We start from the raw sequence: 25755 nt of genomic DNA, 5'->3' as shown, positions 1-25755 counted from the left end.
ACCACAGAACAGGGAAAATGTGAAGGGTTTGGGATCTGCTCTGCAGAAGGTCAGATTCCAGCTCCCTGACATGAGCAGCACCAAAATCCTTTAAAACCAGGCTGGGCAAAACTCCTGCTGCTCCAGAAAGGGTCCTGGGCTGCTGGGGGGAGGTCCTGAGAGACTGAGGAGAAACAAAAGGGATTTTTTGCCTTGAATTATTCAATTTGTGGGTTTTCTCCTGGGACAACGACCTCCACTCTGCTGGGGTGGCCTTGGAGGAGAGAAATTCCTGCCAGGGGTGGGTTCAGGGGAGAGAAATCCCAGCTGAGTGGAGGTGATGCTGCTCTGCCTTCCCCATGGGAACACCCCAGGTCCCCAGTGCTGTGTCCTGCACCACATCCCCAGTGCCAAAAGCCCCAGGATCCCTGGGCAGCATCCTGCACCCCCAGGGTGGGGGGACATACACCCCCCTGTCCTGTCCTGTCCTGTCCTGCTGCTCCAGGCTCCCATTGGCTCCATCACTCTGTCTGTAACTTACTGACTTTCTCCAGCCATGCCCAGGCACCTGAGAGATGGGCACAGAGGAGGGAAACACCCGTGAGACCCCCTGCCCTCATTTACCCTCCTTAGGTTCCAGCTAAGAAAAGAAGGAGAGGCACCACAGCGTTTCCCAAAGCTGTTATTCCTGGTGGGAATGAAGCAGCACAACTCTTACCTTCTGCAGGAGGAGGGGGGGAACCAACCCCAGGAGCCAGAACACCCAAACAACCCCCTGGGAGCCAGGATGCCACCTTCCAGCATCCCCCCACGGGGGCATCCCAAGGGTCCCTCCCCAGGGGCAGGGGGTGTTGGAAAGCTCCTCTCTCACCGAGTGCAGACTGGGGATGCAGGGAAACAATCCAACCAAAGAGGAAATAAGCAAAGCAACAACAAAGCCAAGGGAATTCTGCAACAGACCTGATGGGGGATGAGTCGCTGGACGTGGAGGAGGTGGGCATAGGGCTGGAGGGCGCAGAGAACATGGGCCAGGACGGTGAGAGGGGTGACGTTGGGCTTGGATTCTGAGGGCTGCAAGACAGAACCAGACAGCTTGTCAACAGGCAGGCACAGGAACACACAGCAACCCAGGGACAGGCAGACAACAGGCCAGTGAGTGCCTTGGGGACAGTCGGACACGAGACACAGCCACACACCAAGACCTTGGGATGTGTCCCCAGGCCAGAGCTGCATTTCTCTGGACGACAAAAACTGGAGCTTCCCATCAAGCCCTGGCTGGGGAGGGCTCTCCTGCTGCTGGCAGCCCAGCCTCTCACCTGCCTGGGTTGATTTCCCTCCTCCCAAAGCTGCCAGGAATAGCTGGTGGTGTTCCTGGATGTTCATGGTGCCTGCAGAGCAGCCCCCACCCCCCTTTTTGTATGTTGGGGTGTCAGGGTCTGGACTTAACCCCAGTGCCTGGCCATGACCACCTCCTTACAACCCCAACCAAGCAGGTGAGGGAGGCTGGGAGCCTGGAGGAGATCTTTATCCTCAGGGATAAACCAGGGATGGTGTTCCCATGCCCTCACCCAGCAGGAGAACATCTCCATGGCTCAGCAGTACCCAAGGGACCCAGTGCCACCCAGTGCCACCCACCAGGTCCCCTGCTCACATCAAGACTCCAGCTGCCCCTACCAGAACCACAAAAATCCCATCCATTTCCTTTCCATGCTTTACACCAAAGAACTCTTTTCCCCCTCCTGCAAACTGCTCCTGGTTCCTGACTGCTGCAGCACTGCTGGAGCTGCCTCTGGGTCACTGAACTACTGACTGCACACAGGAGTCAAGCACGAAGCATTTGGTTCCTTCAGAACTGTTTGAGGTCATTTTCAGGTTCACCAGAAAGCAATTATTGGGCTAAAATACCAATTTGAATCTGATTCATCTTCTACTGTTCCCGTGCTCATCAGTATTCTCAAGGAGCCTGTAAACCCTGACAAAATGCCAGAAAAACCTCCCCACACTGAAAATGCCTGGGTAAAAACCAACAAGCTTTGTAAAAGCATCACCATTTCTGGGGTTTTGGGGGGTTTTTTTGGGTTTTTTCCCCCACACACATGTCTGTGATGAGGTGGGGAGAGGGAGTGAGCCCATTGCTGACCCCCCATCCTCAAACTGGGGGCTCCCAAGGGATCCCAAGGGAAGGGATACAGGGATGGGATACAGGGATGGGATAAAGGGAGGGGATAAAGGGAGGGGATAAAGGGAAGGGATAGAGGGATGGGATAGTGCCTCTTAACCCTTTAATAAAAGGATGAAATCCCAGTCAAAAGGGCAATGGGTTAACCCTAACTCCAGTTCCTTGTTTCAGCCCCTGGCTTCTGCTCTTTAAGTCCAGAATGAAATGTTTGAGACATTAAGAAACCACAATAAGCATTTTCCTTCCATTTCAAGCTGACTGGAAGACCTCAACCTCTATTATTGAAAGGAACCAACCTCCCCCAACAGCCAAGAGGGTCTCTGGGCAATAGTTGGGATTAAAATGTAATTTTGTGTTTTCTTGTCATTTTTTTTCCCCTCAGGCTGAGCTGGCACTGGGTGAAGCTGGCAGCCAGCTCAGCCCAAACCTGAAAGGCTAAGTCTGTGGATTTGGTCCAATTTCTAAGGGGAAAGTGCCCATGTCATAAATACCAGCACCTAGAGGACACAGAAGAAGGTGAAATTGTTGGCCCCAGCCACCAACCCCGAGCTCCCTGCCTGCTTCAGGCCTCGCAGAGGCTCTCACCAGATCCAACAGAAACCAAGGATTTCCCTCGGGAATTCTGGGCAGGACCTTCCTTACATCACAGGGTTACACAGAGGGATCCAGCAGAGCAGCACAGGAGGGCTGGAGGAGAGGGAAGGTTCACAGGCAGGCTTAACAAATCCCCTAAAACAATCTTTTTCCTTTTCCTATCATCAAACCAGTCACTCTGCTGCACTGAGTCATTATCTGTATTACTTTGGCTTTCCCAAATCTGTGGGACATTGCCACTTCCCATACAGCAAACCCACCCCAACTCTGAGCAGGAGGAGATGCTACAAATACCACTGAGCCAGCCCAAATCACAGAAATTAACCCTTCCAGCACCACTGCCTCCTCCTGCTTTGCCTTTCCAGCAGGTTTGCTGCTCCCTGAGGGTGATGTCCCAGCTCCCCCTGACACAACAAACCCTACAGCACACAGGGAAGGGAATGGGGTTTATTTTCCCTGTGCACAAACAAGTTTCTGCCCTCTGAGGGAGAGAGCAGGGGAGGTGGAGATGGAGATGGGGATGATGGAGATGGGGATTGGAGATGGAGATGGAGATAGATGGAGATGGAAATGATGGAGATGGAGATGGAGATGGAGATGGAGATGGAGATGGAGATGGAGATGGAGATGGAGATGGAGATGGAGATGGAGATGGAGATGGAGATGGAGATGGAGATGGAGATGGAGATGGCTCTCTCCTGGGCAGGAGGAACCAGAACATTGCCATTCACTACAGCTCTCCCTCCAGCCCTGCTGGAGCAGCAGGATGAAACACCAGCCAGGCAAGCTGGCAACAAAGTCTTGTGGCTTTTTTTTTGTTTGTTTTGTTTTGTTTAAATTGGTTGGAAACAGAAGTGCTGAGCTACTAACAGGCTGACTCCTGTTCTTACCTCTGCTGTCAGAGTGGTTCCAAAGAATGCTGATCAGTATGGTGAGAGGTGCTTTATAAATATAAATATAAATATAAATATAAATATAAATATAAATATAAATATAAATATAAATATAAATATAAATATAAATATAAATATAAATATAAATATAAATACAGTGCCTGCACCAGGGGAGGGCCCCCACCACCACCTCCACCACCACTGGGACTGTCTGAGCCCCGAAGGCTCCTGGACCAGGAATTCCCAACTGTGCTTTTTTGAGATGAAATCATGGGAAAAGAATGCAGCTCCTGCTGCTTGTCAAGCCAGCTCTGTCATCACCCCCCAAGTGTGCAGAGCCTGCTACCCCAGCTCCTGTGCAGGGCAGATCCCTCCTGACACAGGGAAGGAGCCTCACAGCAAGAACCAGCACTTGGGGCAGCTTCTATCTAAGAAGCCATCAATAAAATAAAATAAAATAAATAAAATAAAATAAAATAAAATAAAATAAAATAAAAAAATATTCTCCCTGCCCAACCAAACAATGGGGGGAACGAGGACCTAATGGCAGTCTATGGATTTTTAGCTCTGAAGTCAGAAGGGATGGATGTCCTGCTGTGCCCAGCTCCTCAAGGAGAACAAATGGAGATTTCAGGACCCTGCCTGCACCTCCAGACCCTGGAGCTACAGCAGACACCAAGGGTCCATCCCCCTCCTCTGAAACAGAGGTATTGGTTTGGGAGATCCTCCTGGAGCATCACCCCCTGAGCTGATGGGATGCAGGACCCAGGTCCTGGCTGGCTGGAGGAATCAGTGCAGGGGAGCACAGAGACCAAGCTGAGCTCTCTGCATTTTGGGAGAGACTTCTCCTGTAGGGTCCAGTTTCCTTTCTGTTGGTTTCTCATGGGAAGAGCAGAGGTGCTGGGAGGCTCTGGGGAATTGCTGCCTGCTGCCTGCTCTCAGCTCTGCCTGCAGAGAGCAAATGGCACCTTGGACCTCTTTTATTTTTCCTTCTTACTCTGGAGGACTCTGCAAGGGGCTCTTCCCATTGGGTGCAGATTGGGAAACAAATCAGAGAGAAAAAAATAAAATGCTAAGAACCCAAAATACCAAGAAGCAGGAACCAAAAAAGTGGCTGAAATTGGAGCCTTCTGAGTCAGGTGTGGATTTCTCCCCAGAGAGGCAACTCCACAAGTCTGGAGCCTGAACACCTGAAAAAAAAAAAAAAGCAGCAACTCTTGTTCCCAGATTCTGGTTTCCTTTCCAAAATGCTCTTTCTTTCCAAAAGCTCTTTCCTAGCCCCTGTCTCACCCCCTGCCTCTTCCCAATTCCTTTCTCCCTGTGATCTCCCTGCCCAGGCTGCCTCTGCCACTCCATCTGCACAGCTCCTCAAGGAGCAATTCCCAGCAGGGTTTCCAGACAACTTCTGCTCCTTTGTTCTCCTGGCTGAGAGGACATGGGTTCCACTTCAAAAATGTTTACAACTTGTTGCTTATTTCTGTGGAACTCGGGGCTATTTCTGACACAGAACATCTACCAGGCATGGCTGGGCACAGTCTGGTGATGAATCAAAGCCCTTGCATGAAACCACCTCCAGAATAAAGAACAATATGGAACATTCTGACATTATTAATATCTAACTGCATTCAAATACCTCAAGAACCACCCAACTCTTCAGCTCCTCTTCTGTTCCTATAAAACAAAGCTGCAGAACATAAGGCTATTCTCAAACTAAGCAGGGGAAAAAAAGAAAAGAGAAAAAAAAAAGAAAAAGAGAAAGAGAAAGAGAAAGAGAAAGAGAAAGAGAAAGAAAAACAGAAAGAAAAAGGAAAAATAAAAAATAAAAAAGAAAAAAGAAAGAAGAAAAAAAAAGAAAAAGGAAAAAAGAAAGAAAAAAAGAAAAAAATAGAAAAAGGAAAAAAAAAGGGGGGGGGCCAGAATTAGAAGATCATTTGATGCCAGGGCACTTACACTCTGCTAAAACCAAGCCAAAATTGCAGCTGAGCAGCAGCTCTGTGGGATGGGTGAGATGGGAAGCAGTCTTTGGCTGAGAAGCTGATGAAATTCCTGCAGATCCCAAAAAAGCCTCAGAGCACAGATCTGGAGGGATCCCACGCCCAACCCTCTGCAGGACCATTAGCTTCAGGGCTCCAGACTGGCAGGACCCTTCCTGTGTTTGGTCCTTCAAGAAAAAATGACACTAAAGCTCTCTCCAGGGTTGTTCTCCCAGGATTTCTCTTGCTGTGTCATCACTGAGGGGGAAAAGGATGGAAAACAAGGGGAAGAAGCAGCCAAGAGGCACTGTGCTCACCAAACCAGTCCAAAAAAGCTCAACTTCTGCAGCACAGACTTTGCCCACATCTCCATTCAGAAATTCCTGTCTCCAGGTGACAGAATCCTCTCTGGGATAACAGGGATGTGTCCCTCTTTGTGACCCTGAAGACACCCAGCACATGGGTGTGTTTCATCCCCTAAAACCTCTTCCACTTGAATAACAGGAGGGGAAGAGTTCTGACTTTGGGATGGAGACCTGGAGTTTCTCTTGTCCCACCTCAGAGACACTTCCAAAGGCAGAGACATGAGGTTTGGGGTTCCCAAGGGATGTGATGACATTTGGCTTGGGGCATCCTCCTGTATGAATGCTGGGATGGAATCTCACTGGTGTCCCCCCCATCAGTGGGAGCCTTGTGCCTGGAACAGCATCTCCTGATAGATAACAGAGCAGGGCAGCAGCAAATTGCCAAATCCCTGCTCCTGCAGCAACCTGGAGAGGCAGGAAGAGCAGAGGGACAACCCCAGCTCCATGCCCACGTGTCTCTGGGTCCTTCACATCACCTGGCCTGGACACAGCCTCTTCTGCCTTGCTCCCCATTAGCTCAGCAGCTGTATTTTCTGCTCCATTAAGAGCCCCCTCCCTGTCCCCTCTCAGCTCAAAGGGCTCTCAGCAGGCTGCAAATCAAGCTGGCAGCCTTGATGTTGGACCAAGTGCTTTCACACCATATTAAAGCTCTTAATTATTAATAGCCAAGCTGCAATGTGCCAGTAGGAAACCAAATGGCAGCTCAAGAGGGAAGTGTTGGTAAATCAGGAGCCAGCATCTTAGTCAGAGCTTTCCCATCACGCCACAGCTCCCAGCACATGAAGTAATTCTGCATTAGTCACCAGCAAATTGCAGCTCTGAGGAGACCTCAACAGCCCTCCAGAAATCTCTCATTTTTCTCTGGCGTCCAACCCCATCCTATGGCCCCCAGAAAAGAAAAACTCTCCCATCTGCAACCCCAGGGAAATGAAGGAGATGGAAATCCCTGTGGGATCACAGCCCTGGGATCAGCTGGGGGTGGGGGAGGCAAAAACACTGGAGGTAAAACATGGGAAGTAAACACAACACCCTGAGCAGGTTTGGGGCTGTTTGCTGGCACCCTGTCACTGCCAGCCCTCTGAAGGAAGAAACTTTCCTTTGCCTTTTGAAGTAATTTCTGGAAATGGTCAGAAAAGCTTCTTCCAAGCTGTAAAAAATTCATTCCTGGCTAAGCAATCTTCTTCACATAGTTTGACAGAAGGCCATTTCCAGACTCAAATCCCAACCCAAACCCAAGGCTCTTCATTTAAGCCTTCACCAGCACCACGAGCTGAAACTCTGATTTGTTTTTGTGCAAGCATTCTGCACACCCTGTAAAGAACCAGCACCTGCCCACATAAGCCACACAACACTGGAGAAAACAATGAGGATTATTTTGGCCTGGAAGAGTGATTTGAGAAGAATGGGTGAGTAAAGTCATTCCAGAATAATTTTTTTTTACTTGATTTGCCTGATTTCCTTTTGGATCCTCAGGGTTGTGCTGCTTTGGTTTGCAAGCATTCTGCACCCAGCAGTCACAGAGAGCTGATCAGAACATTCCACTCCAAAACCCTGAGACCACAACACAGAAACAACCCAATTTCATCTTATTTATCCAGTGGGAGGTGTCCCTGCCCATGCAGGGGGGTTGGAACTAGATGGTCTTTAAGGTCTCTTCCATCCCAAACCATTCTAGGATTCTATTTATCAAACAAAAGCTCTGGTTTAATTCTTTTCCTTCTTTTTTTTTTTTTCCTTTTTTTTTCTTCCCACTCAGACAACCCAAGCTTTGTAATAACATTTTTAAAACCCAAGCTTTGTAATAACATTTTTGCCTCCTCTTCAAGCTGCACATCCCCTCCCAGAGCAGCCCAGCTGGGAGGTGTGAGCACCACAACCCTCCCAGTTTACTGGCCCATCCTCAATTTCTGGGATCAAGCTGAAAACAGAGCCTTTTCTCCCTTCCCTTAACCAAATACAGGGATGATCAATACACCCAATCCACTTTCTGGGGGCTGGTGGTGGGACTGGTTATTTTTTCCTGTCTATTTTGTGTGTTCTCCCCGTGGGCAGCACCCATTGCTGTGCCCAGAGTCCCCAGGGTGTTCAGGGAGGACCCTGGGAGGTCTGGGACCTGGCAGAGGTGACCTGTGAGACTAGAGCAGGTTGATCCACAAAAACTTGAGACCCAAACCCCACTTTTTATCACCTCAAACACAACAAAAGCCCCAGAAACCCAACCTGCAAGGCAGGCAGAGGGCTCCCTGTACCCACCCCCCTGCATCCTAAGGGGACCAATCCCCCTCCCTGCTCCTCAGGGACCCCCAGCAGGGTTTCCAGGAGCAAAGTTTAAAGCAGGCAGCTCTGCACCCACCCTGTGGATCCCCCTCCTCTCCCCTCTCTCCCACCCTTCCAGGAGCCAGAGGGGATTTTCCTCCCATCCGCCTGGAACGCGGCTGTCGGCATCGCTGTTTTCCCAAGCACAGACAGCAACAACAACGACAAAAAGATGAAATCCTGCTCCTTCCTCCTGGGGTTCCCTTCCCCACTGCCCCGGGCAGGGAGACCTTTGCTGCAGGAAGCCTGCAGACCCCTTCCACCCCTGGGGAAAGGCCGAGGAGGGAGCGATGCCCGGGCACGGGCGGATAATTGGCGGCGGTTCTTGTGCTGCTGATAATTTCCCAGCTTAGCACAGCCCTGTCAGGAGTGTCTGCTGAGCAGCTTGTGCCCGGGCAACGTGCAGCTGGAAGGAGAGAGGAGCAGGGAAAAATTAATCGTCGGGCAGGATCCCTTACGGGGGCAGAAAGGAGCAGGGGGATTGGGTTACCCCCATTTTCGGTGAAAGTGGTGGCCTGGCGGCTCCGGCTAATTTATGAAGTTGATTAGGTACAAGGATCTTCTTTCAGAGGGAGACAGGATGTCTTTGCCAGCCAGCAGCCCTGGTTTTCCCCCTGCCCCAATTTTCAGGGGAAATTGTCAGCTTTTTACTGGGAAATGGGCTGGGGGGGGAGGAGGGGGTGGCCAGCGGTCCCCATCTGAACCCCGTTCACGCGCATCTCCTCCGTCCCGGCAGCTGCTGGGAGACAGGGGAGGTTTGGGACGTTTTCAGCCTTTTCAGTGCCTGTGTGGTAGGGCTGGAAAGCAGCACTGCCTTCAGAAAACACTCCCACATTCGTCAAAAGACTTTCACAAGGGAGAGTCTAGGCTACATCCTTGGTTTTGAATCAAATCTGCCTGCAGAGAGAGGAACCAAAGAATCCGCTCGGCCGTTCCTTGAAAATATTTTTGCTCCAGTGACATTTATAGGTGGCAGAAAGACCTAATTTACTATCATTTCGCTTTCAGCGGTCTCAATAAAAATCTTGGCTTGGGCTCAGGCTTGAGAGATTCTGCCCAAAAGCAAGGGAGCTGCAGCCCGAGCTGGGAGCTGAGCCGGGATGCGGGGGTGAGCGCGGCACCGAGCCACGGGGCAGAACACAGCCCTGGATCCAAAGGCAAAGGGAGAAGGGAGATGGCAGCCAGGAAAAGGGAAAAGTGCAAAGGAAAGGCCTGGCCAGCACGAAGATGAGCCTGGAGATCTGCTCATAACAAAATAGAGACTGTTCAGCTGGCTGCTTCAGGGAAGGCTTTGTTGTAGCATCTTTGATTCCTGCATCCATCTCCCCACAACGGCCTTAATGTGTTGGTTGGTTTTTTTTTTCAGATACTGCTTTATTTGAAAGTAAAATTTCCATTAGCCAATATTCATCTGAGGCAGCTTCTTTGAAGAAAAACTCCAGCCATGCAGCTATCTCCACACTAATTGGGTGAATGAAGCAAGCCATGGAAGGGCAGTGCCTGTGTACTTTCTATCTCAGCAAAGCTGTTTCTAAGCCTGCGCCCCGTTAAAGTTTAAGGTGCTTTTTTAGACCTCTTGGAGGGAGATGTAAAGCAATTCAGTTTGCAGGCAGCAGCCTCAGATGTTCCCCGAGCACATCACACAAACAGAGCTGTGCTGTTCAAAGGCAGAAACCTCAGAAAAGGCTCCAGAGAGGAAGGGCTGGGGAGAGCAGGAGCCACAGAGGAGACCCAGCAGAGACTGTCCGTCTGTCTGGCTGTCCCTGAGCACCCACACAGGTGACAGCCCCCAGGGGAGCACCCACCAGACACTCAAAGCAAGCACAGAACTCATCCCAGCTGAGAAAAGGGTGAGGGGGGTCTGATCCCCTTGGTGAAAGGGCTCTTGGGCTGAGGAATCACCTTCAGAGTAAGGGATGAGCCTGGAGAAAATATGTTGCTGTCTGACTGCTGGTTGACTTGGGGTTAGCCACAGAGCTGGAGACTTCTTTTATGAGAATATTTGGCTTAATTTTCAAGTTCAACTTGCGGAAAGTTTCTAGACCGAGAGCCAACTAAGAAGTGAAAAGAGCTAAAGCTCTGAACACTTGCAGTGCCAAGCTCTGGGGGGACACCAAGAGCCCCCAAAGCAGAAAAACAGATCCAGCACCCACCTTCCATCTTCTCCTTCTGCACGGGGCTTCGGGGCTTGGCCAAAGAGCCTGAAATCTCTCACCTCCAGCCTGGAATTTCTCTCTGCCCTCCCCCAGAGCAAGATCACTGCTCTCATGGCCTACAAGCATCGTTCTTTTCCACGTACCTTGAAAACCACCCCACGGAAGCACACAGATGCTTTGAAAAGAAATCCCGGATTATTTAAACATGACAAAGGAAAGAATTATTAATTATATGCATGCAGATAGGTGCAAGTTTTTAAAAGCATTGCCATCAGCAACTGAGCCTCAAGTATATTTATCTGTGGAGTCTACTGAGTACCCTGCTTGTGTTTTTCCTGAGCTGGGTTTGGAGATGTTTGCCAGACCCTTGGATCAGTGCAGGTTAGGCAGCTGCAGGCTCAGTGTGGGACTCCCAAGGTAAAAGTGCCCTAAACCAAACAAACATACAGACACCCTTGTAACAGGCTGCACCAAAAAAAAAATAAGTAACTCATAAGATACTTTGAATGTTATGTCATCTGGAATAAGCCAAGCAACAGACTGGGAATTTCAGGATCTTTTCTCAAACAAGACAACGAGGAGATAGGCGGTTTCTGTTTGAAACTGGAAATAATTTCTAAACCTCTGGAGCACGAACCCAACCCCACATTTCAAATGCAAAACGCAACTCCAGGAGACAGAAAAGATGCAAAGCCCAACCAGCAGCACAGGAAGGCATCGAGGGAAGGAAGGAAAGAGAGAATCATTGTGTCTCATGACCCTGCCTGGCAGGCAACGCTTTGAGCAGCAGCTTCCCCGGGGACCTGGAGCTGGGGACTGCCCAGGGCACCCCTCACACCAGCTCCAGACCACCCCACCCTGCTGGGAACACAACCTCTGAGTGTCCAACCCCCAGCCTCACGGCAGGACAGCAGCAGGGAGCAGGTCTGCTGGCCCCAAAAAGAGATTTAGATAAGGCTTTTTCCGGAGGAGCCGCGATTACAAGATTTTTACCTAATCCTTAAAAAATGCCATTTTTTTTCCTTTGGCGGCCAGCAGCCCCGCCCCACGAGGCTGGTCTTCACCATCAACACCCAGATCAGGCAAAAAAACCAGGGGTTTGGGGCTGGGCTGAGCTGTTGGGACCTCCTCTCCTCTCTGGCCTGAGCAGTGGCTCCCCACATGTCACCTCCTGATGCTCAGGACTGCTGTCCCCAACCAGGGACCCATGGGGACAGAAGAGGGTCCCAGGGGGATCCCAGCCCCAAGCTGCTGGCCCTGACAACGTCTCTCCCAGCTCTTGGCTTTCTCCAGAGCTGCCGTGGCTCCTGGCCATCCGGCCACAATGAGGTGGAAGGAAGAAGAAACAGCTTTGTTTTGCCCAAAGCCTCCCAATTAATCAAGTTCCTATTTCCTCCCTTTTCCTATCCCCCTCCCTCCCCCAAGGCACCAGGAGGTTTCTAATGCCACGTCAAGAGCCCAGGCACCACCTCAAGGTTCTCTTTGCCATTTCAGATGAACAGAGAGAAGCAGAAAATGAGGCTAAAGCAGAAAGAGCCACATCTTTACCCCGCCAAGCACCGCTCGGATGGCACCGAGGCTTTGCTGCAATGCGGGAACCTCCCGAGCAGGCTGGCAGCCCCATCCCTGCTGCCTGCCAGCCCCTGGGACATCCTCCTGGCCTCCAGCTCTCCCACCCAGGAGGAAGAGGACCCCTCTGTGTACAAATCACCCCATTTCCACAGTGAGGCACAAAACCCTGGCGCATTTTCTCAGCCTTTTTCCAAAAGACAAGAGGGGCCGAGTCTTGCGGCAGGGAGGGGAGGGAGGAGGAGAGGCAGTGAGAATCCAGGTTCCTCAGGGAACAGGAGCACTTGATTTATGAGAAAATTTCTTAAACAGAAGTCCCAGAGATGCCATTTCAGAGAGACATTCCCAAAGTGGCTGCCGGGAAGGCAGGATGAGGGTGGGACCAGCTCCTGCACCTCTAATTCCCATTATTCTCCAGCAATCCAAACACCACCAGCAAATAAACCAGAGCCACAAAAGCCTCTGCAAAACAAGGGAGCAAAAGGGAGAGGAACTGCAGAGGTCGTGCAGGTTAAGGGTTTATTTCTGATACGGAGGGATGGAAGGAGGCAGAGGATGCTGCCAGCTCTCTCCTCCCTGCCTGGCCCTGGGGGGGGAGGCAGCCGGACCCCCTGCCAGCCCACCCTGATCCCCAGCCCCTTCTCAGCATTTTTTGGGGGGTTCACAAGCTGCCCTGGTGATGTACAGGTCAGACCATCTGTCTGCCTGTTTCTGGAGGGGTTTACAGTCATCTGTACGTGATTTTTTTTCCCTTTTAAATTCATCCCTGACTCCTGTCTCCTGAGCTGCATCCATCCCACTGACCCGGGAAACACAGACAGAAAATACAGCTCACAGCCTGCAAACACAGGGCTTCTGCACCTCAGTCAGTGGCTAACAGGGAAAGGATTATCCCAGAAATACTCTGACCTGTATGCCTGACCTGGAGCACAGAAGGAAGCACAAGCTCCGAAATTCCCAGCAGCTCCGTGCTGTCCCCCTGCATCCCCTCCTGAGAGATGGGACCTGGGGGGGACACGGAGCTCTGCTGGGGCATCCCCCCCATCAGCACATGGACGGACCAGCCAGAAAAGCCAGCTGAACTTCCAACCTGGCAAATCCAACCTGCAGACAGATGTGGGAGAAAAAAAATCCTACATTGCTGTTCATATTATAATCATGGATGGGTGCAAAGCTCAGACCCCAGGACTCAAGGGGCTTTGCTGATCCGGGGTTATTTGTACCATCCCAGCAGAAGCCAGGAAGGAAGGGGGGGGAAAAGGGGGAAGAGGCATTTGACATGGATGTTATCATGGTACCAATGATCTGCCAGCTCCCAAAGCCCTGGGCCACACCAAACACCCTGAGATGAAACAAAACTGCCAGAGCAGGACAGACTGGTCCCTGGTGCTGTCAGCACAGGTCCCCAGTGCCACAGCAGTGTCACCTCCCCCTGTGGTGACCCCAGAGGAGAGCAGAGCTGCTGGCACCAGCCCCTGGACTCATCCCTCCTCCTGCTCCCTCTGCCACCCAGCAGCAGCATCCTGCTGAGGAGGAGGATGGCAAAGGGGTTTTTTGCCGAGTCAGCAAGATGTTATCTGGTGAGAGCAACAGCTCCTTATTAACCAACCTCCTCTGCACCTCTGAAGTGTGAAAAACTCAGCAATGACTAATGAGCACCTCATGTGCAAGCCTGGCTGGGATGAGCACATCTAACACCACTGCTGGAATGAGTAACTTCAGCTGCAACCAGCCCTGGTCCTGCTCTGAAAGGGAACACCCTGAGCAGCTGCCACCCCAGCTCCTGCTGCTGGGATAAAAGATGGGATTTCCCTTCAGGATGCAAAGCCCAGGGCAGGACAGAGACAAGGCTGCTGCTGCTGCTGCCCTCTGGATAAACCACTGAGGCCTCTCTGACTCTGTGCACCCAACTAGACATCCAATATCACACATAGCTGTAGAAAAAAAAAAAACAGACAAAAAACCACCAAACTGAAAAGTGGCTGAGCACTTCTGGAACTTCAGCCAAAGAAGGCAGAAATGTCAGCATTTTGTGACAGCAGTGACAAGACACAGAGGTCACTGCTGATTGTAGCCATGGGTTAACTGCAGCCAGGAGAAAGCTCAGCTCTGCCAGGATTTCCCCTGCATTCTGCAGGAAAAGCATCCCAGAGGATGGGGTCTAACACTGAATTAGCCCTGGGACAGGGTGCTAAGGACACCACCCTGTGTCCCCTGCACAATCTCCTCACCCTGCTCCCACCCAGCTCTGAGCAGGGATGTGCAGAGCCCTTGGGCTTTCACAGCCTGCAAAGAAACTCCCTTCAGGGGGGGGGGTCTGGCTACAAAGAAATAAATAAATAGACAAACAGACAGATAAATAAATGTGGTGGTGTCTGGCTATAAATAAATTCAATAGAAAGATAAGGGAGGGGTGCCTGGCTATAAATATAAAACAAATAAGCAAATAAATAAGTTTATTCCAAGCTGCAAACTTCACCCAGCACCCAGAAAGCCAGAATCTCTGCCTTGAGTTCTGCAGCCACCCCAGCCCCTCTCACCTGGCTGATCTCCCTGCCAGCCCAGGGCCGTGGTGCCCTGACAGAAGGATTTGTTCATACAATAATTTGACTAAAGAAGCAGGGCATGGTGAAGTTCACTTCCCTCCTACTACTGGCAACTCCACAGAAGTTTAACAGAAAGAAAAGCAGCCCAGAACAATTTCCCTTTGGTGCAGAGCTCTGGATTCTGTGGGGGTGCTGGGGGCAGAGCTGCTGCTGGATAAGGCTGTGTCATGTTTATGTCGCTGTTTTTCAGAGTGGAAAAAGTGACTTAGCTCCTGCAAGGGGCCAGCAGCAGCACTGAAAGGTCCTTTTCTTACGTCTGTCACAGCTGACAACTGCCAAAAGCTGCTGGCCTTTTAAAGAGATTATTTATTCCAGAAAATACTGTCCTATCCCATCCCATCCCATCCATCCCTGATGCTCCAGCTGGGCATGGCTTGGGGATGCTCAGGGACTTCAGAGGCCATGGGGCCACCAGCCCCACAGCTCCAGTGTGCCCACAGCCCAGCACAAAGCCACTGATGGAGCCTGCTCTGCAGACAGATTAATACTTGAAATTTCTCTCATTTTTGGGGCAGGGGAGGAGAAATGTTTGAGTTTTAACTGGGATGCCTAATGAAGATTTATTCTGGTCCTGTAAATCCAAAGCACATGGGAATAGCCTCTCTTCCTTTAGATTAAGTGGGTTATTTTTTTCGTGACCACTAGACCTTAGATCTGCTCCTCATTTCTTTCCATACCCATGCAGGGCAAGAAATGGCCATACTTGGTCAGTGAGAAAAAGCAAACTGCAAACAGAAAATGCAGTGACTAAATCCAAGTTTCCCCAAGCTGGTATTTCCCTCAAGGCAGAGCCCCCGGGGTCAAGGAGGTGCAAAATATCCCAATGTGAGGGAGCAAGGGAGCAATAACCCCTCCACCAAGTGCTCCTGCCTTCAGCATTCATTGCTTTTGAGCTGGTTCAAAGCAAACTCCGGGGGCATTGATTTATTTTTTTTTTATGATGGGAGCTGCTCTGGAACTATCCAGCCAGCACAACCCCAAGGCACAGGATGCTACCTTACAATAAAAAAGACACCAAAGTCCTCCAGAGATGGGCACACACCCTGCTGAAGCTTTGCCCTTTGGCTGCCCGATGGCAAAGCAGGAAAAGATCCCACCAGGGGGGGAAATTCTGGCTGCAGGGGCTGTGGGGCAGCATTAGCTCTGAGCTCTGGCATTTCCTCGTGCAGAAGGCTGGCTCCCCAGCCCAGAGATCCCTTCCAAAGTCAGAGGGCTTGTCAGGGCTTTGCAGAAGGACAGCAGACCCGGGAGGGTCTTGTGAGGTCAGCCCCGGGCTATTTAATAGCTGGGTCCCTGCTATTTTTAGAGACACCCACAGCTGACACTCCAGTCCCACCCTGCAGGAAAAAAAGGAACATTTCTGTGTCTGTTCTGCACAGGTAAAGCCTCCTCCTGCCCCTCAGCCCACCCCCATCCTGCTGGCCCAGGCTCACCCAGCCCCACGGACCCCAGCTCAGCACCCAAGGACACGTATGCCTTGTGCCCAGGGAGGGGATGGTTTTGCCCTGAGAACCCTGCTAAATAACCTCCCAACACGGACTGAAGGTTTTAGAAGGTTTTAGGACTGAAGGGAGTATTGGAAAGCTGCAAGAAGCAGCTGTTGGAGCACCCCAGGAGCGCCTCTGCAGAGGAGCCGATCTTCGGAGGCAGCAGAATATTCAAAAGGGCAGAAAGGGATAAAATCAGTGTTCAGAGCCACTGCTGGGAACCAGCACTGCAAAGACAGGGCCAAGGACTTTAACAACATCCAAGTGCTAAAAAAAAAAACCAAAACAACCCAAGATAAAAGTGTTCTGTATTCCAGTCCCATTTGCTGGCCAGGGAAGAGCAGCAGCAGGAGGGAGCAGGTTGCCCAAGGCTGGCTGATGGAGGGGCACCCATGGGGCCTGGGCAAGCACCCCAGGGGCTGGCTGCAAATCTAGGGTGCTCTGTGACCCAGCTCAGCCCTTCCTGAAACCCTCACCCCAACTTTCCCAAACTGCAACAACTTGTGCAGCTTTGCAGAGCCTGCAGTGGGTCGCAGGCAGGACCCAGCCAGGAGCACCCAGTGCTATGCCCAGCAGCCAGTCTCAGCCTCAGGGATTATTATTATTGTGCTCACTTTGAGCACTAAAAGGTGACTCTAAGGAGGCTGTGTGACAGGATTCTGCTGGGGGCAGAAATATAAAAAAAAATATTCTCAGAAATATACAAAAAACTATTCCCAGCATGGGGCTTTGCTCCAAGGGTTTGCAAACCTCAGCCTCAAATCTGCTTTTCATCATCATCCAAGTTGTGTGCAAACTTCCCCCCCTCTCCAGCTGAGGTGTGTATCTATGCTACAACACTTCTGGGGCTGCTTTTGCCTCCGTTTTCTCCAAAACGGGGTTTCTGCAAGGGCAGGATCCAGAAACTCAACACTTCTTTAGAAACAAACCCCTCCTCCCTGGGACTCTGGTGGCCCTGGACACCAGCCCTGCTCCCTTGGTCACAGTGACAGCTCCTGGCATGGGACAACAGCCCCGCTGACTCACCCATAGTACAACTCCAGCCCAGAGCACTTTTTCCACCAAAATAAACCCAGCCCTACTAAATAAATGCATCCCATAGTAAAAACCCTGATGGGTGGCTGGGAAGGAGGAACCTTCCTCCCGCAGCAAAACCAACTCCCTGGGGGTTGGGGAGGGAGGACTATGCTGGAAGGGAGGCAAATCTGAGAAGGACCATGTTCCCCTAAGGATTTCAGAACTAAGGAGCAGACCTGGGGGGACTCAGAGAGGAGCTGAGAGGTTTTGTAAATAAAAGCTCCAGGAGCACCTCTGGTTTCACAGACGGCACTGACGATTTTTAGCATCGCGCATTTCCAGCCAGCCTTTGGGTGCAGCAATGCAGCAACAGGAAACCAAGAAATCCCCCAGACTTGCAGCCTTTAACATCTGTACTCCAGCAAGCCTCCCGCTGAGATCAACAGGAGTTATTTTTCACCAGAACCTCAGTTTTCAGCTTACTAAGCAGAGAGAACTTCAAACCGATCCAGCTCCTTCCTCCCCTGCAGTTCCCCAGGGGCTCTGGCAGGGGGGGGTTGCCTTGTGCAGGCAGAAGCCACCATGCCCAGGGTGACACATCACATGTGGGGACACAACACTCGGGTGCCACCAAGGCTCTGAGGGTGGAAACACCAAATCCAGCTGCAGCCTGCGGGCAGGAGGCAACCGGTGGTGGTTTTCTGAAGGTTGGATGGTTCTAGAGAAGAAAATATTTGGGCTCGTGGCATTATTCACCTGGAGGCTCTGCTCTGCAACCTCTGAAAACTTGTGCACCCCTGCACGTGTAAGGGTGATCACATAACCACCACATAATCATCACATAACCACCAGGCTGGAGGAGAAGCCCCAGAAGAGCAGCTGGTGCCACCTTGCCCATCACCACCTCCCTCCAGAGCCCTGCACAGGCTCCCTGGCAGAAGAGAGGGCTCCCTCCTGCTCTGCTCACTTCACTCCTCAGTAACACCAAGCTGCCTCCATGCCCCAAAGCCCCACATAACTCCAGCTGATTTATTCTGCTGGTTGCCTTTCAGAAAGAAATTATCAGGAAGAAGCAACTCACAGAATGCCAAAAAAACCTGCAAATTGGGCAGAAAACTCCTGTAAGGTCACAGCAAGGCTCAGGCTCACAAACCTCATGCATTATCAGTCACATCTTTTTTTTTTTTTTTTCCCCTTGGAGGATAAATAAACTAAAAGCATCCTGCTGGGGGAAGGGTATGTGACTGACTTCAGAGCTTCAACAGACAGCACGAGATCCGGAGGCATCTTCACTGCCTGCAGAACCCAGGTGATGTGCAGCCTGAATTCAGAGGTGTCCTACCTTTTAGGTGCTCTACTCTGCCACCACAAAGCTCCTCCCTGGTGGCCTCCTCCCTGCAGGTAAATCCCCTGGGAGCAGGAGGGGCTGGGCTGGTTTGGTACTCACCCAGCTGGTGATGGTGATGCTGAGGAGAGAGGCAGAGCCTTCCTCTGCTCACAGGCAGGGGCTGGACTTACCAACTGCTGCAAGCAGCACACCAGGACCCCCCAAACCCCAAACCCCAACCAAGCCATCAACCACCAGTCCCCCCACCTCTACCAGCCCTCACCCTGCCACTCCTCCAGCCCACCTCCCCTGCTGCCATCACTGGGAGGAAGCAGCCACAGCAGCAAGGAGCTCACAAGGGGCTTCTAGGGTTGAGTGGGAACTTGGAGTGTTTGGAGGCTGTGGGAGGACCAGAGGGGTGGGAAGGGAAGGTCCCCCCCACCCAGAGAAGGTCCCTGCACGTGGTGATGCCCCACGCAGGGAGCAGCATCCCTGCCCGCCCAGCCTGGGGGAGCCCTTGGGGACAAGGGGGGATTGGCTTTGGTTTGCAAGGACTGTGGTGGCTCTTGGAGATCTCAGCAGATCTTCACATGTCCGAGGAGGGGAGGTTCTGTGGGAAAATGCTACGGGGCCCAGCAGAGCCAGGGCAGGAAGGAAATTCCCCCGGCAGAAGCGGCCATCGGGCTCAGCTCTGCCGAGTTCAGGGGACTTCATAAATAACTTGGCTGTCCCCAGGGAGTCATTCCTAAGGTCGCTGGTTTTTTCCCTTGAACTTTCCAGATGAAGGAAGCAATAGCAGAAGCAATGGCACAGATTTGGCCAGAGATCAACTGTACTGACAACAGTCATAGGATTTAACTCAGAAGAAAAGTCCTTTGTGCTTGCTGGGGTTACCACCAGATGGGTCGAGCAGTTCAAGCAGCAGGGAGGAGTTCTGCTCAAAAAAAATATTCCACATGTGCAGAATAATCCGAGCTGAAACCCTCTGGCAGGGAGAAGCCACAGTGACTAATTCCACTGCTTAGACCCAGTTAAAAATGCAGGGCACACGCTGGGCACCCATTAAAAATTAAAACATTAAATTGTATTCTTCAACAAACTGCTGGGATTCCGAGTAAGAAACAGCCCTGGTTAAAGATTAAGGACAGCGAGCCTATAAAACACTAATTACCACTGTACTTACAGTGAATTTGGCCTGGTGGGCTTAATTACTTCTAGTTCAAGATCACTGGAGTTGAGGCTGGGCTGGGGAGCGGTGCTGGAGTTGAGGAAGCTGTTTGTGTTTGCAGAGATGACAGATTCCAGGCTGGAGGTGATGATGCTGTTCCTGTTCTCCTCTGCAAAAAACACCAAAAGCCAAGAACCATCAGCCCTCAGACACAGCAGAGTGATTGCAGAGCCCAGAAGTCACTTCACAGTCATGTTTTCCAGGTATTATACACCCAGCCATAAGAAGTATTGGGCACTCTTTGCTTTCAAGATGCAGCTACATGTTAAATGAATTCTTGTTAAGAAAATACTATTTTTTTTTTAATCAAAGCACTGACATTTTTATATTCCCAAAGATGTCCAAAGTACTGCACAACCTGAGAAAAAATTAAAATGCAAACTCCATAGAGGAATGGATTTCCCTGGAACTGAAATCAGCTGCCAAGGGACTGTTTGTGTGACAGAGCAGGATAAGATTTTAGAGCAGGAGGAGGACAGATCCCTCAGTTAAAGTTTATCTCAGCAAAAACTGATTCAGCCTAAAACTTGATGTCAACCACTATTGATCTTTCCTGGCCAGATCCATAAGGAGAAAGGGGATGGGGGCTCTGCTCTGCTCCCCTGAAATACAGAGCAGAAATCTGGATCATATCTGACCCAAAACAGTGCTGGGCTGAAACACTGACTGGGAAAACAGTGCTGGGGAAACACTCGCACTGGCTGCCAGCCTGGGGGATTCTGAGGGTTTGATCAGATTCTGTGAAGAGATCTCCCCCTTATTTGTGTAACTTGATCAGTGGGGAGTGCAAGTATTATGTATCCCAACCCAACATCCTCAGCTCTACGCCCAATTACCTAAAATCACATAAATTCATTTTCCTAAGATGCCTTTTCCTTACAAGCAGTAATTGCAATTGTGAGAAGCAATTATCATCACTGATGGCACAGAAAGCAGCCCCAGAGCAGGGAACTCCCACTGCTGGGATGAGGCTTTCCTGAAAGATGGGCACCTGCTGGAAAACAGAACAAGTCCTACTGCAGTGATAAACCTTTCAGAAATTATTTTTCCAGCACACACTAATACAACCAAATCACTACTAAAAAGCACATGGGAATAGGAAAATCCTTATTCTCCACCCCTTGAAACTGGACACCTCTGCTGTACCCCATCTGCCCCCTGCCCACGTTTAAAGAAGGGCATAGAAAGAACTCCTGGGATGTACAAAAACTTCATCCTGAGCACCCAGCAGAAAGAACCCACTCACATTTCCTGGCAGTGGTGTTGGCTCAGGCAGAGGGGAGGATGTGGCAACCCCCCTGCTTCAAGAAAAGCCCCCAGGGACAAAAGGTTTGGGGATGCTGGGGGCAGAGCAGGGGCTGATGCTGCTCCTCACCCTGGAGCTGGTCAGAACCAGCTGCATCCTGCTGGTACCTGGATAAAACCAGCACCTCCATGGCACCCAGCCAAGGCTGAAACCTGGTTAAGCTCAGGTGGAGCTCATCTTCCAGAGATTAGCCAAGGCCAAGGAGGTGTTAACTGTGTCAACACCTTCCTGAGCCTGCATCCCATTAACCTGGATCCTCACTAAGCCCCAGGCAGCACCTCCAACTCCCTGCCCCACATTCTGTTCCTCTGATCTGCCTCCCTGGACTTTCTGTCACCATCTGACATTACAAAAGGCAAATCCAAACCCTCTCATCAGCTCTGAGCCATGCTTCCCCTAAACCCAAGCTACAGCCCTCAGATACAAAGGAGGCAGGAGATGAAATAAAAGAGAAATAAAATAAAAATAAAAGAGAAATGAAGCTGCCTATGGACCTAACCCCTTGAAAGCCACATCATTCCTCTGTGTCCACACCGTGCTGGGACAGCCTGAGAAGGTGGCTGAGCCCAGGGGGGTCTCACCAGACCAGGGAGGGGGCTGAGGAGCCCAGACCTGAGCAGAGGGACTGTGGGCTGACAACTACATCTTCTTATTCCCAAACATTTTTTTTGCCCAAGGCCGAAGTCCAAAAATAATCTCTGTAAGCCTGGCAGATCAGTGTCAATTGCCTGCCTAATCTCAGAGCCAGCTCCCAGCCAATATTGAATTCAAGTCCCTATCAGCCCAGGAACTGGAAGCGTTTCATCTAAAGAGGAAGGGAGGTGAATGGCAGAATCTGAAACTCTTCCTTCACTTTATTTCCTCCTTTTCCAGAGGCTGATTTGATATTTTCCTTTGTGTCTTTTAAAAGCTTATTGCAAAGGCTTCTTTGCTGTGAGGTTTAATCTGGTCTCACAGTACCAGAGCAGAACTGAAGCACAGTTCTTGAGCTGCTGGGGGGGTCACAGCCTGCTGGGTGAAGCCTGAGTCCTCAGGCTTCATCCTGACACAGAGCCCTGGCCCCTTTCCAGAGCAGCAAGGCAGGAAATCTGACGTTATCCACGTGCAGCAGGGATGCTGAGCACGGAGAGGGTCCCCACAGGCAGGGCAGGCTGCAGACTGGCAGGAGGAAAATAGGGGAAAATACTGGGAATAAAGACATGGAGAAATAAAGAAAGGAACTCAGTTCCTCTCCTAGGCAAGGTGAGGATGGTGTGGGAAGGCTCCTGCAGCCAGGGTGACTCCAGAGCCTTACAGGGAGCTGCTTGGAGAGTGGCAAATAAATCACCAAAGCTGAAATTTTTAAGAAGCAGCTTTTGATATGTGAGGTCCCCCCTAAAGTCATGTGCCAGGCTATTTCCAGAGCACACTTTGGTGCTGCTTCTGCTTCCTTAACCCCCCCTGTGTCATTCTGACATCTTCTGCAAGGAGAGTGCCCAACAATTCATGGTAACCCAAGTGGATTCCCCCACTTTGGAAAGTTTGAAGTCTCAGCTTGACCAGGGTGCTGAGACATCTCATATAAACATTAATGTCAGAAGAGTTGGACCAGATGATCCCTAAGGAGTCTTCCAGCCTGACTTCTTCCTGTGAATTGAGTTTTTGCTGTCACATGAAGAGCCTGAGCAGAGACTCTGCTGCTGCTGCTGCTCCCTGAGCTGCCTCCCTCACCCAAGTATCTGGAGCATCAGTTAGGGACAGAAATGGAAAGGTGATCTTGGGCATTTTTAAACTGCCATGGTACATAACCCTCAGCAAAACTCAGCACCTCCTGCATGAGTTCTCATGCCTGTAAAAGGCAAAGTGCCCACAAGGGTGGCCTCATGGGGACCCTGGGGTGCTCACCCCGGCTGCACATCCCGTGTGCCCCCAAGCATCTCAGCAGCTGATGACGGTGAGGACAGGGCTGGGGGAACACGAGAAGGGGAATGCACAGGGGGCCACCAGGTGGGGAGGGGGCAGCAACATTTTATCCTGCAGGAGGGCAGGCTCAGCCCCAGCCCCGGGGTCAGGGTTGGGATGCCGGGCGATCTTCACACCCCCCATCCCCGGAGCCTGATCCCGCTGGGGGAATCTCCTTTGTCAGTGACACCAGGGGAGCTGCAGGGGAGCAGCACAGGAATCGGTCGCAATTAGGGCAAGAATTTGGGTCCAGTGGGCCAAGCTTGGGCACACTTACGTGTGTCAGTGGGCTGGGGGGTGTGGAAGAGCGTCAGAGGCCTCTCGCTGCAGGAGGGCGGCTTGGAGTCGGTGCTCTTCTTGCGAGATAGCAGCAGCTGTGAGTTCGATGGCAAAGTCTCTGGCACCGTGTTAAATATCTGTTAAAAATAATAAACAAGACGTTCTCTGGCATCAGCCCTCCAGACAGAGCAGCTGCCTACCTGCCCGCTCTGCTCTGCTCCCCGCAGCAAGGAGCGCGTTGGAGGAGGCGACGTTTGGGGTCTGGTTCCTGATACTCCCCCCTTCCCACACTGCTCTCTGGGCTCCTTTTCTCCGCTCGTCACCCAAAACACACCATGCAAACACAGAGGGTCCCAAGGAGCTGGTGCTCTGCTGAGTTTTGGAGGGACAAGGAGGGTGCCCTGGGCACGGCAGAGCCCTGTCCCCACGCAGCATCCCCTGGGTGGCCTGGCACCCGCTGATGCTGCCCAGCTTGGGAAAGTCTTCCTGGCTTCCAGCTGCAGCTGTCAGAAACCTGAGTCATCGCATTCTTCTCAAGGGGATGGAATCTGAAGACTGCAGAGACCTCCAGAGCAGAGGGGCAGTCGCTCTGTTTGGTTCTTGGTGATATTTGGGTATTTATCCTCTCTCTCCTGGAAGCCCAGGCTCACACAACAAGCGGGGCTGTCTCCAGCCCAGCATTCCCAAGGTGTCCCTTCCCTTGGGGATATCAACCACTATCCCCAAGTATCCTTCCCTGCTGGACAGCCAAGTGGCACCAAGGGCTGCCAGGAGGAGCCCCCTCTCATTTCAGAGGCACCATACATCCCATCACCACCCTGCCAGGGTGTCCTGGGGAGCACAGAGCCCTCACTGCTGCCCACCAGCAGCCCCAGCCCTGCAGAAAGCCACCAAATGCCTCCTGCCAGCAAGCAGGAGCTGCTGCCAGCAATTAATGGGTTTGCTTTGTGTAAGAAGAACAAAATCCTCACCCCCAGACACCACAAGCCCTCCGCGCCAGTTCCTACCAAGAAATGCTGAAAAGCCAAGGCACATCAGCCAAAAATCCTAATGTCACATCTGCCCCTAAAAGCCCAAAGAGGCTGGTGGGAAGGGTGGTGGCACTCACAGCCCCGGGAGGAGAACTGGTGACCCCTTCTCATGAGTCAAACACTTTGTGGCTGAGGACGTCGTGCCCCAACCTGGAGCATCAAGGTTGGAAAAGACCTCTAAGAACATCAAGTCCAGCAGCCAACCAACCAAACCACGTCCTCAGGTGCCACATCCACACATTTTTTGAAGCCCTCCAGAGATGGTGACTCCACCACCTGCCCGCTTTAACGTGCTCTTGCCTTCAACTTGCTCTAGGACACTAAATTCTACTGGGGAAACACAAAGCAATATATAAATCAAGCAAGAGAAAAGCACAGATTGAGGAATTGCATTTTATGCAACAAGTTCCCACAGCACACTTGAAAATAAACTCCCAGGTTTCTGCTCCCTTTTTTTTTGGTCTTTAATAAGAAAAGATAGATATGCTCCTAAGTCCTGAGCTCCATGGCTAAATCCAGCCTCAGCTTATGAGCACGCTGCATTTTTTAATGCACCTGGAACGTCATGACAAAACAATTTCACTGAATTTTACACCAGTGCCTGGCGTCTTGCAGACTCCAACTCCTCATCCCCAACTTTGCAGCCTGCAGGCTCCACCACCTCAGGAGAGCCCTGGTGAGGGCAGCACAATTGTGGCCTTTGGGTGGAGCAGAAACCCCAAAGCTTCTCCAGGATGCTCTTCAACCAGAAGCCTCCTGGGTGCCCACCACGGCATCTCCATCACAAGGAGGGTGGGGAAGGGAGAGGAGGCACTGGGGAGGTGGAGGCAGAGCTATAAAAAGCTGCTCTCTCTCTGCCCACCTCTGAGCAGCACAAAGCCCAGAGGCTCAGTTTAGCAGTAAAGTCAATTAGCAGCTCTGTTTCCAAAGAGCCCATTGCTGATTTTTGAAGGTGTAAGGAGGGAGGAGCCTGAGACCCCAGGAACTGCAAGATAAATAGCTCCTTGTAGATGCAACTTTGCCCATTACTCTGCTTTGGAAAATGGCACAGATCTCTTGAGCAGTGGGGGGAAAACCAGGAGTGCTGGACCCAGAAACTCCTCCTCCACCTCCCCGAGCTGGCACAAAACCCCCCCTGCTCCACACAGGAAAGCTTCTCGGCTTTGTTTCATTTTTTTACTTTAACAAGGACAGCCAAGGAGTGCTCCTCGCTGCATAAACCTGTGTTAGAGTTCACCCAGTTGCAGAGTCCAATTAACAGGGGAGAGAGAGACAGTTTAATAGGCAGAGTGGGAGAGGAGCAGCCAGGACTCATCAATCACATTTACAGCCGGACGGCGCTCGCCCCGACGCGAGCTCCACACCATCCCCTGCCCTCCCTGCCTGCAAACCAGCAGAGACCCAGCAGCCTCACATGGCAGCTGGAAGGCTTTTTTAAAAACCCTTCCCACCTGGGAATGAAACCCATCCAGGTGCTGCCACATCCTTCACCCCATGCCTCCTCCAGAG

The 25755-nt window shown here is 51.4% G+C and overlaps 1 protein-coding gene across 1 annotated transcript in view; it reads right to left on the bottom strand.

Moving 5' to 3' along the window:
* Positions 1–25755, bottom strand: part of ARHGAP26 (Rho GTPase activating protein 26) — a 98227-nt gene that overhangs the window by 6072 nt on the left and 66400 nt on the right. Inside the window, exons 19-21 of the mRNA XM_030459113.1 lie at positions 23214–23352; positions 19645–19798; positions 940–1050 (exon numbers count right to left, since the gene is read on the bottom strand). Of these exons, the coding sequence (XP_030314973.1) occupies positions 940–1050; positions 19645–19798; positions 23214–23352 (404 nt within the window). The remainder of the gene's footprint in view (positions 1–939; positions 1051–19644; positions 19799–23213; positions 23353–25755) is intronic.

Source organism: Calypte anna, chromosome 13 (assembly GCF_003957555.1).
Source record: "Calypte anna isolate BGI_N300 chromosome 13, bCalAnn1_v1.p, whole genome shotgun sequence".
Taxonomy (NCBI): Eukaryota; Metazoa; Chordata; class Aves; order Apodiformes; family Trochilidae; genus Calypte; species Calypte anna.
The sequence above is the reverse complement of the archived record's forward strand: the minus strand, read 5'-3'. Positions and strand labels throughout refer to the sequence as shown.